Below are 11,448 nucleotides of genomic sequence, written 5' to 3' on the forward strand. Positions count from 1 at the left end.
TTTTTTTTTTTTTTTTTTTTTTTTTTTGGTACCAGGGATCGAACTCAGCTCCCTGTGCTTGCAAGGCAGGCGGAGGAACCACTGAGCTAAATCCCAGGCCCCGCAAACCCTTATTCTTAAAGGGTACAGAAGGGCTGGTCCCTCTGCTTATAACTGCTTCAGGCTGGGGAAGGGTGTTCATCCTGCCTCGTTAGGGTTTAAAAGTCTCACCCTAAAGGCCAGGAATTTAGCTCAGTGGCACCCATCAACCTCTCAAGTGCAAGGTTCTAAGTTCAATCCCCGGTACCAGAAAAAAAGGTCTCACCCTGATTGATCTAAAGGAGACAAAGGAAGATGGACTTTTGGGGGAGGTAGGGATCAAACTCGGGTCCTTGCACTTGCGAGGCAGGCAGCTGAACCACTGAGCTAAATCCCCGGCCCCGAAGATGGACTTATTTCATTTTAAAATTTTATTAGTATGTATTACAGTACATGATTTATGACCATCCCAGGGAGTAGGCACATGTGCACAGCACAGGATGAACCATCACTTTGACAGTCAAGCTGTGGTCCCAAAGCTTCCTTTGCTCTCAATATATGGTCCAGCCCGGACTTGAACTTGCTTATGCAGCCAAGCTGGGTTCCCTGGAGTGGAAGTTGCCCTGTCTCTGATTTGCACTGTCTGGAGTACTGGACTAGGTTTCTATCCAGCCTGGTGTTCTCACTGGGGGGACTCCACAGCCCACCCAGGGCCACGCAGGAGGCTTGGAGAACTTTGGGGCGTCACCGCTGGGAAGAGGGTGCCCGGCATCAAAGAGCAGAAACTCGGGGAGCTGCCATCATCCCAGGGGCACAGGGCTGTCAGACCCCAGAGATCACGGGTGAGGTGGGTGAGAAAAGCCCGCTGGCACTCTCTGCAGGACAAGAGCTGCTGCGGTATGGCGTGGCTGCAAGCCACAGACCCTCAGAATCCAAGATCACCTCTCCAGCTGAAAGTGAGGCCGGGGTCCTCGAGCCCTGGCTCCCCCTGACCTGCGTCCCTCTCTCTGGCAGAGGCTGACGCTTGTGCTTGCCCTGGCCACCCTGATCGCCGCCTTCGGTTCGTCCTTCCAGTATGGGTACAATGTGTCCGCCGTCAACTCGCCTTCAGAGGTAGGTCTGACCCAGGCAGGGGACGGGGCCCCTGGCACAGGCCGTTGGTCCCCAGTCCCTGGCCCCCAGCCCCCAGCCTCTGCCTCCCACAGGGGACAGGCAGGAGCCAGGCCCCACTCCCCGCGAGGAGGCGCTGCCCAGAGTCTTACCTTTCGCCCCAGGACTCGCTGCCCTGGACCCTGTGTCCCAGCCCTTCCTCTTCCTAAGCTGCAGTCTGTGCGCCCAGGACCCCACCCACCCACATGGGCTTCCCACCGACTGCCATTGTTATTTCTGCAAAACCGGACACACCGACTGGGGCCTGTGCTCTCTGTCCGCAGTTCATGAAGCAGTTTTACAATGAGACCCAATACAGCCGCACCGGGGAGCCCATGGGCTCCTTCACCCTGACCTTGCTCTGGTCTGTGACGGTATCCATGTTCCCGTTCGGGGGCTTCATCGGGTCCCTCCTGGTCGGCCCCTTGGTGAATACATTCGGCAGGTAAGGGAGGGGATTTTTACTCTGGAATTTGTAGACCCCATCATCAAGTTTCTTTTGTTTGTTGGTTGAGGTTTTCATTTGTTTTGCAGTCCTGGGGGTTGAACCTAAGGACCTCACACATGCTAAGCAAGCACTGTACCCCTAAGCTACGCCCCCAGCCCTTTTTGCTTGTTTTTTAATTCTTATTTTGAGACAGAGTCTCGATACACTACTGCTCAGGCTGGCCTCTGGCTTGCGATCCTCCCACCTCGGCCTCCTGAGTACTGGAGTTACAGGTGTGTGCTGCTGCGTGGTCAGTTTATAAGCGTAGCCCTAAACCTGCAACCCTTAACATGATATGAGGGTAACAGCCACCCTGGTATTTTGCACTTTCTGTTGTTATCTTTAAAAGAAGACCAGACATTGACAGCATTTGGGGAACTGGGCCAGGTCTTGAAGGTGGCTGGGACCCCTGTCTCCCAGGGACACAGGAGGAGCAGTGGGTGCTGATGAGACCTGGGACTCAGCCATGAAGAGGCATCTTCCCAAGCACAAATCTAGGCCTCTTTGCTCCTAAGGGCATGGCCAGGGCACAGGACACAGCCCAGGTCGTGGCCGAGCGCCCCTGAACGCTTGTCACGACCTGACACAAAGGTCGCCCCCTGCCCTGTGTCACCTGGGACCAAGAAATGTGCAGTTTAGTCCCAGCTGAACCCCAGCAAGTCCTGGTGTGAGACTCTGTGGTTCCGAGTTGACCCCCTCACTGTGACCTGTGAAGCCAGGCTCAGGACAATGTCCTTGCTGCTATCTCTGGAAATGTTAGAGACTTATAGGGTGTGGTGGGCACCTGTCATCCCAGCACTCTGGGAAGCTGAGGCAGGAGAATTTCAAGTTTGATGCTGCCCTGAACTACATAGCAAGACCCTGTCTCGAAATAAAACATAAAGAACTGAGGTTGTAGCTCAGTACAAAAGCCGTTGGTTCAATCCCCAGTTCTACTGAAGAGCAAACCAATCCAGGCCCTGGTTCCTTCTCCAGCTTTTCTGGGAAAAGTTCTAAGAATGAACATACACAGCTCTGGATGGGATCTGAGAGCCTGACCTCTTCCTGGGAAATTAGATTGTTTGGTTCAGTTGTTTGCAACTTTTCTTAAAGATGAGCCCATCTTTTTTTTTTTTTTTTTTGAGACAGGGTCCTGCTAGCTGCCAAGGCTGGCCTCTAACCTTTCATCCTCCTGCCTCAGCCTCCCAAGTAGCTGAGATCACAGGCTTGCACCATCACACCCAGCTGATAGTACCATTTCAATTCCTTGTTTCACAGCACCAATGATTTGTGTCAAATTCTGTGTCTGAAGTTATGCCCAGCTGAGATAGTGCTATTTTACACACCCTGCCAGTACCATCTTTGTTTTCCCAGTTTCGTTTGTTTCTGATACCAGGGTTTGAATCCAGGCAACACCAAGCCACATCCAGCACTCCTTTTTTTGTGAGACAAGATCTCACTAAATTGCCCCAGCTGTCCTCAAATTTGCATCCCCTGCCTCAGCCTCCCTAGTAGCTGGGTTCCCAGGCATGTGTTACTGCACTTGGCTCCCTCACAATAAACCTGGATATGATAAATACATTAAAGATTTTATATGAGGTCAAGTTCAGCCTGCTGCTATTCCATTTAGAGCTTCTGCATCTGTGACAGTGAGGCTGGCCTGTATTTTTCTCTAATACCCTCACTCTGTTTGGATTTCAAGTTTACACCGAGGTCACAAATTAGCTTAAGATGGTTCTTTTTTTTTTATGAAATGGAGTACTACTCAGCCATAAAGAATGATAAAACAGATATTTCTAGCTAAGTGGATGCACATTGAGGCCATACTCTTTGGTTTTGTTTGTTTGTTTGTTTGTTTGTTTGAGACAGAGTCTCACTATGTAGTTGAGACTGACCTGGCACTCACTATGTAGCCTAGGCTGGGCTCAAACTCACAGCCATCCTCCTGCCTCAGCCTCCCGAGTGCTGGGATTACAGGCGTGCGCCACCATGCCCAGCCTAAGGCTATACTCTTAAGTGAAATTAATAAGTCACAAATGTGTAAATACTGAATAGTCTCTCTGGTGTGAAAAACTAAAAGTGTAAATAAGGATCAAAATGTATAATATTGTGTAACAGGAAGAAAAGGTCTAAAAGAGTAGAGGAAGTGGAAGGCGTAGGGAAAAGGAAAGAAGGGAAAAGAAAATATGTGAAAAGGAAAGACATGGAAACAATGTCTTTGTAAACAGGGAAGGGTGGAGGGGCTGCAAGAGAAGGGCTGGGGAATGGGGAAAAAATAAGAACAAAGATACGTCATATAAAGGCACAAGACCCCAGTGATGTATACCTAAAATGTACCGATAAACTTAATGAAGATTTTTTTTTAATTTAAAAATTTTTTAAACTGTAAAAAGAGAATAGCAATGCAAAATTCTGGGAGTAGCAACCAGTTACTATTTAGAAATCTGACTTTTTCGTCATTCCACTTGTACCTCCAGTTTGATGTTCGTTTTAGATGAAGTTGACGAATACACACGTGCTTTGCCCTTTTTAACAGTCCGCCTTGTGAGTCACTTTCTCTGATTTCAGAGACATCTATTGCTGAGTACAACCTGTCATTCTCTTTCATGCATTTGACCTCAGTACCATCCTTCCTATGAACTCTCACACTGTTTTCTTCCAAAAGTTCTAAAATAAAAGACAGTCAATATTTCTCCTATACCTGATTCTTCATATATGAAACAGTAAGAAAATATAAGGGAAACTATCAGCCTCGGTGTTAGAACGTGAATAAATGGGGCCTTAAGCCAACTCAGCTGCTCTTCTCTGCAGGAAGGGGGCGCTGCTGTTCAACAACATATTTTCCATCGTGCCCGCAATCTTAATGGGGTGCAGCAAGGTTGCCAAGTCCTTCGAGCTCATCATAGTCTCCAGGCTTCTGGTGGGCATCTGTGCAGGTGGGTGACCGCACGGCCTTGGCCCTGGGAGATTCGGGCCCCTCGCGGAGCAGGGAGGGCGCCAGGTCTGGGTAAAGCCACAGCAAAGCTCACCCGGGCAGTGAAATAAACAACCGCGCTGTCAGGGAGGCGGGAAGGGAGCCTCCCACCCGCACCAAGTCTCTCCACCGACCTCCTGGGCCCCGGCTGTTTTGCACACGTCCTTGGTCAGGGTTGGGAACGCCTGCCCTCATGCTTGTAATCCCAGCCCCCCCTGTGAGGCCGAGGCCAGAGGATCACGACTTCTAGCCCAGCCTGGTGACTTAGTAAGACCCTGACGCAAAATGAAACTTTTTTTTTTGGTACCAGGGATCGAACTCAGGTCCTTGATCTTGCAAGGCAGGCAGCAGAACCACTGAGCTAAATCCCCAGCCCTAAACCAAAACTTTTTAGGAGATTTTTTTTTTTTTGTACCAGAGATCGAACTCTGGTTCTTGTGCTTGCGAGGCAGGTGGTGGAACCAGAGCCAAATCCCCGGCCCTAAAACATTTTTTAAAAGGCTGGGGTGATATAGCTCAACACCAAGGCCCTGGGTTCAAGCCTCTGCCCCCCCAATAAAGAAAAAAGAATGAAAGCAGAAAAGAAAGAGAAGGAAAAGAAAAAGAAGCAACTTTTGTAGAAGGAACTGGTAAATGACACACAGAGACCCAGAAGTGAGTAAAATTTTAAAAAAAGGTTTACTCTGCTAGCAGAGGGTCTGCCCTCACCAAAGTCCATGCCAAACAATCGACTCTGGGCTGGGTTACAACCTGCTTTTTATAGGAGTTCTACTATCATGACCTCATTTTAGGTGATAAGACATTCCATGCTCCCATCACAAAACATGGTCACAAGGGCAAAGGATTTCGACTGTGTTCCTCCCCTTACCAAAAAGTAAACAAAGAATGGTCACAAGACAGTTTCAATGTTAACTCAATTGTAGCAGTTTCTTTCAGGGTGTTTATCTATTCCAGCCCAAAAGACTGGGGTTCGGGTTTAGGAAAGCAGGACTGGTGACATTCCTTTCATCTTAACACCTTTATAGTCATATGGTTTGCAGAAGTTTTATGGCTCATTGCCTTATCTTGAACATCTGGTCTCATCCTAGATGCGGTTTAGCATCTCCGACATTTGTTGATTTTTAAACTGGGGCTACTATGTGCCTTTAAGCTTCAGTGGTGAAACCTCCGGTGTTTTGTTAAACAAGCAAAGCAAAGCAAATTACAGAAGCAAAAGGCAGTGGTTATTCCATTTTTTCTTTTTAAACATTTTGTACGTTTCAGACTATTTATAGAAGTTCTCTCTATCACAACCAACCGGGCCCGTTGCTAAGTGGTGAGGACCAACCCACACCCAGGGCCTTGGGTTCCAGGGCCGTGTGGTGCTTTGAGCCTGGAGCCGGATGTGCAGCTGCCCACAGAGTTAGCACCGGCGGCCCAGGTCTTCCCAAAGTATTAAACAGAGCTGTCCTTGGGCAGAACTGCAGAGCAGGCGGCTTCGGCCTCCCACCCATCCTGTCTCAGTATCGCCACATGTCACCAGAATGTCACCTGCTAGTAGTGTTCCAACCTCCCCTCACCCTAAACTCCGTCCCCTGCGGGGCCCCCTGGGTGTCAGAGACCTCTCTGACCCCAGCCCCAGATCTCTCTCTGAGCCTCAGCTTGATCTGGGCTCTGGGACAAGGGACCTGCCCGCCTTTTTCAAAAAAGTGTTCTCTATCTCCATTGACTTGTTTGTTTTTTGAGACAGGGTCTCACTATGCAGTTCAGACTGACTTGAACTCACTGTGTGGCCCAGGATAACCTCTGATTCACAGCAGTCTTCCTGCCTCAGCCTCCCAAGTGCTGGGATTTCAGACGTGCACCACCGTGCCTGGCCTCCACAGACCTTTTGAGGAAGTTCTGACTCAAATAAGCTGATTGCAAAGTGATTCTTTGAAGACTCGTCCCCGCCACACTGACCTTTGCTGATTGTGTCCCCCCCCAGGTGTGTCTTCCAATGTGGTCCCCATGTACTTAGGGGAACTGGCCCCCAAAAACCTGCGGGGGGCCCTGGGGGTGGTGCCCCAGCTGTTCATCACTGTTGGCATCCTGGTGGCCCAGCTCTTCGGTTTTCGGAAGGTCCTGGCAAATGACAACGGTGAGTCAGAGATGTCCAGTACCCCAGGCCTCCCCAGCCACTGCCCTGGGGCTGTCTTGTCCCTGGTGGCCTACTGCGAAACCTGTGTGACTGCTGGGCTTTCGTGGGTGGGGAGGCCCAACTCCCCTTGGGTTGCTCGGTGTCCACTCTGCAGGGACTTGAGACACAGTGGTGGCAGCCGCTTGTGTGCCCAGCTCGGGCTCAGGGCTCCCAGCCGTGCTACTGCCCGGGGCTTTGTGATGGTCCCTCCCACTCAGGCCCAAAAGGGGCTCTGAGTCAAGGCCAGGGAACCTGGGCCAGCATTGTTCTGTGCGATCTCTCCTCTCTGTCTTGTGTCAGACCTCTGAAAGGGACACCGGCCTTGGTCATCACAGCAGTCAGAGCCGCTGAGGGCCCATAACCAGCCAGGTGCCACCATCTACGGGGTCTTTCCCTCTTCCCGACACAGCTCAGGGAAGCACACGCTGCTATCTGCCCATCTTGCCCGTGCAGAGCCTGAAAGTGGGCAGCTTGTCCAAGGCCTCCTCAGGATCTAAACCCAGCAGTTGGGCCACGACCGCACCCCTAAGACCCCACCCCCCATGGGTGGGGGCCCAAAGCCTGTGGTCTGGGTTCCTGTCTCCAGGCGGAGCGCACCTTTAATCAGAGGCAGCCAGATTCAGTCCCCACGTGGTCTCAGGCCTGGTCCCCGTGAGGGACACCTGCTGCGGCCCCAGGATGAACAGAAGATGAGCAGAGGGCACAGCCCCTCGGAGAAGGGGCCCCATGGCTCTTTTCGGGTGTGGCCCTTTGCATCATGAAACATGGCTCGTGTGTGTTTCACAGTAAACACAGGAGGAGAGAAAAGCAAAATAAAGGAGCAATGCATAGAAAGAGAACCCCAATCCTGTGTGAGCGCTTGGGGTCCAGGAAGAGCCCCCCGCCGCGTTTCCATCTCAGCTGTCATGGCAGCTGGCGCAGGCTTCTCTTCCTGTGTGCTTGGGGTAGGACGGCGGCCAGTCATGGTGTGCCCGGCTGCTGGCCCTTGCCAGCTGTCCTTCCAGGGCCCTGGGTGACAGGTGGGGACCTCCCTGTGTCCACGTCTTCCTGGGCTTTTCTTCCGTCTCAGGTGTCCCTGCTATGTCACCCCTCGGCTAAATGCCTGCTGAGCGCAGTCTGCCTCGCAGAGCCTGGGTCCCCTGTGACCTCCCGTCCCCCGCTTGCAGGCTGGCCCATCCTTCTGGGGCTGACCGGGGTCCCCGCAGCACTGCAGCTGCTCCTGCTGCCCTTCTTCCCCGAGAGCCCGCGGTACCTGCTGATCCAGAAGAGGGACGAAGACGCTGCCGGAAAGGGTAGGCAGGCGGGCCGGCCGGTGGGAGGTGGAGGCCGGGTCCCAACCCCGCCCGGCTGACGCCCTGGCTCACTGGCGCCCCCAGCCCTGCGGAGGCTGCGCGGCTGGGACAACGTGGCCGAGGAAGTGGAGGAGATCCGGCAGGAGGACGAGGCGGAGAAGGCGGCGGGCTCCATCTCCGTGTGGAAGCTGTTCCACCTGCGCTCCCTGCGCTGGCAGCTCATCTCCATCGTGATCCTCATGGCCGGGCAGCAGCTGTCGGGCGTGAACGCGGTAAGGGCCGCCCGCGGCCGGAGCAGGGACAGTCCCTCCGACCCAGCGCCCCGCCAACCCCGGTGTTGCCTTCTAGATCTACTACTACGCAGACCAGATCTACCTGAGCGCCGGGGTCAGGGCCGACGACGTCCAGTACGTGACGGCCGGCACGGGCGCCGTCAACGTGTTCATGACCATCTGCACGGTGCGTGTCCGCCGAGGCACCGTGGGCAGCACCTCCCCGCCGGGGCTGCGGAGGATGGGAATGGAGGGGCCCTGCCTAGGCGTGGTCCCGGTGCGGCCCGGTAAGGCCGGTGGGGCCGCCCCTCATTGTGGGCAGAATCTCCCCAGAGCACCCCGATACCCGTGTGTCCGCGGGAATCCTACGGGTTAGGGCCACGGCGTTAGGAGCGTGCTCTCGTTCAGCGGCGGGCAGCTGCAGCTCTGGAACGCTGTGCTTTTTGAGTGTGCAATGCGTGTGCACTTGCGTGCAGGTAGGTGGGCAGGCACTAGCTCCTCCCCTCCGCCCTCCTCCTGCAGGTGTTCGTGGTGGAGCTCTGGGGACGGCGCCTGCTGCTGCTGCTCGGCTTCTCCACCTGCCTCGCGGCCTGTGTGGTGCTCACGGTGGCCCTGGCACTGCAGGTGAGGAGTGAAGGAGCTGGGTGGGCCCCACCTGCGAGGGGACCTGGGCCACCCCCGCTGTATGGAAAGGACAGGGCACAGAAACGAATCTGCTTTAGCAAACACTGGCCCAGCGGATGTCGAGATCCTGCACGTCCCCTGCAGCCCAGCAGCCCTCAGCCGTTTCTCGGCTGACTCGCCACGCAGGGCTTGTGGAGGGGACACCACTGACTAAGGACCAGGTGCCAGGCCCTGCTCCCCGCCCAGCAGCTGGCCCTTTGGGGACCAAGGCTCCTGAGGTCCCACCCCTTCGGTCTTGTCTTTTTGAGATAGTCTTGCCATATATATAATATATACATGTAGTTCAGGCTGGCCTCAAGCTCATGGTGATCCTCCTGCCTCAGCCTCCCTCCCTCCCCCACAGGACCAGCTGTCCTGGATGCCCTACGTCAGCATTGCCTGCGTCATCATCTACGTCATAGGACACGCCGTCGGGCCCAGTGCGTGACCGCGAGCTGGCTCTGGGCTTTCCAAGGCCCCCCTCGGCCCTGGGGAGGGAACATTCATCCTTGCAACGCCTTCTCCCTTCTCCCCGCTGCACCAGGGCGAGGCGGAGAATAGTTAGAGAAATCTGCCACGCAGACGGGCAGGGTGTGCTGGACATCCCCGAACGCGCCGTTGTCCCTTTGCCAGCCCCCATGTCCCCACCCCTGTGCCAGGTCCAGAGCCTGAGGATCCGGCCTGGCCGCCCTCAGGGAGGTCACCGGCCTCCTCTGCTCCCCGCCCAGGTCCCATCCCAGCGCTGCTGATCACCGAGATCTTCCTGCAGTCCTCGCGGCCGGCCGCCTTCATGGTCGGGGGCAGTGTTCACTGGCTGTCCAACTTCATCATCGGCCTCATCTTCCCCTTCATCCAGGTGAGCGGGGCTGGGGGCCCAGCTCTGTCCCGCAGCCGCTGGGCCACACCACACGGCCTTGCTCACCAAATTCCCCCACCCCCAGGAGGGCCTGGGCCCCTACAGCTTCATCATTTTCGCGGTGATCTGCCTCCTCACCACCATCTACATCTTCCTGATCATCCCGGAGACCAAGAAGAAGACCTTCATCGAGATCAACCAGACCTTCGCCAGAATGAACAAGGTGTCCCAGGTCCACGCCGAGAAGGAAGAGCTGGCCGACCTCCCGCCGGCCGCCTCGCAGCAGTGACAGGGCCCAGGAGGAGCCTGGCTTCTGGTCGGTCCACACTCCTGGGATTCGCTTCCTGGCATCCAGTTGTCCAGACTGGGGCGGAATTCAGCCCTGCCCATGGGACCTGTGTGAGGGGCTGCTGCACTGTCCTCAGTGCCACTGTTCCCTGCAGGGTGGCCAGGGACAGTCACTTGTCACCGCGGGACACCACAGTGCGGCGGCTGGACACAGCTTTTCCCACCCAGGCAGCTAGCGCGGGCCAGAAGGGGAGGAATTGAATTTCACGGATGAAACAGCCCTTCTCAGTCTGAATTCATGCTTTGATCCGACCCCATTCCGGAAATGCCTTCCCCGGGAAAGTGGGGTGTCAGGAACATGGCACAGAGAAAGCTGGGGACCAGTCCCTGGGGAGACAGTGACTGGGTCGGAATCCCTACTCCTAAAGGCACCTGGAAATGGAGCTGTCTGTGCAGTTAATAAACGGACCTGACCCTTGGGCTGAGATGAACGCTGGCTGTGTGAGCCCTCAGGGCAGGAGGGGGAGCCCTGCTCCTACACAAGCAGGGAAGTCGCCCCTAGAGGAAGGCAAGGGGGGCGCACAGCAGGCTGCAAGGCTGGGAGTTGTTACCTGGTACGAGGTCCACATCAAGCGGCGGTGGGCTGAGGGTGAGGAGGAGGAGAAGCCTCCTAGCCCAATACGGCAGAACAGAGGCTAGCGACCGAGGGAAGGGGCGTGCAAAGAGAGGACATGCACAGCCGGTGTGGTGTCAGCCTACCTGTGACGCCAGCTCTCGGAGGCTGAGGCGGGAGGATCACAAGTTTGAGGCCAGCTTGGGCTCCACAGTGAGTTCAAAGCCAGTCTGAACCTCACAGCAAGACCCTGTCTCAAAAACAAATCTTGAACACAGACCCACAAATATAGCACACTGAGAGACCACTACCCACACACGCCAGGGTGAAGAGATAGCTGGAAGCCGAGGAGTGGATGTTCCATTTCTGGGGGACCCCACATAAGGTGGTGAGAAAGTGGAGCTAGGAAGTTGGGGGGCTGTACCAGATTCCCGGGAGGCAAGTTCTGCCTGAACTTGGTCATGAAGATAATTAATCCTCAGGCCTGGCAGCCAGGGAGGAGGGGAGGGACTTGGAAAGGGAGATCAATTAGAAGAAACACTGGGGGCATCTGGCATGGTGGCGCACACCTATAATCCCAGCACTTGGGAGGCTGAGGCAGGAGGATCGCTGAGTTTGAGACCAGCCTGGGCTAATTAGTGAGTTCCAGGTCAGTCTTGACTACATAGTGAGACCCTGTCTCAAAAAAAAAAAAAAAAA

General features: G+C 54.8%; 1 protein-coding gene across 1 annotated transcript in view; it reads left to right on the forward strand.

Annotated features, from left to right (window-relative positions):
- Slc2a5 (solute carrier family 2 member 5) overlaps positions 1 to 10,214 on the forward strand; it is a 15,282-nt gene extending 5,068 nt beyond the window's left edge. Inside the window, exons 2-12 of the mRNA XM_010637997.3 lie at positions 1,033 to 1,131; positions 1,452 to 1,612; positions 4,445 to 4,569; positions 6,574 to 6,726; positions 7,932 to 8,057; positions 8,142 to 8,329; positions 8,406 to 8,516; positions 8,852 to 8,953; positions 9,357 to 9,432; positions 9,721 to 9,848; positions 9,934 to 10,214. Coding sequence (XP_010636299.1) covers positions 1,033 to 1,131; positions 1,452 to 1,612; positions 4,445 to 4,569; positions 6,574 to 6,726; positions 7,932 to 8,057; positions 8,142 to 8,329; positions 8,406 to 8,516; positions 8,852 to 8,953; positions 9,357 to 9,432; positions 9,721 to 9,848; positions 9,934 to 10,137 — 1,473 coding nt within the window. The 3' untranslated portion in view covers positions 10,138 to 10,214. The remainder of the gene's footprint in view (positions 1 to 1,032; positions 1,132 to 1,451; positions 1,613 to 4,444; positions 4,570 to 6,573; positions 6,727 to 7,931; positions 8,058 to 8,141; positions 8,330 to 8,405; positions 8,517 to 8,851; positions 8,954 to 9,356; positions 9,433 to 9,720; positions 9,849 to 9,933) is intronic.
- The last annotated feature ends 1,234 nt before the right edge of the window (positions 10,215 to 11,448 follow it).

Source organism: Fukomys damarensis, unplaced genomic scaffold, assembly GCF_012274545.1.
Source record: "Fukomys damarensis isolate Sample0158 unplaced genomic scaffold, DMR_v1.0_HiC HiC_scaffold_23, whole genome shotgun sequence".
NCBI lineage: Eukaryota > Metazoa > Chordata > Mammalia > Rodentia > Bathyergidae > Fukomys > Fukomys damarensis.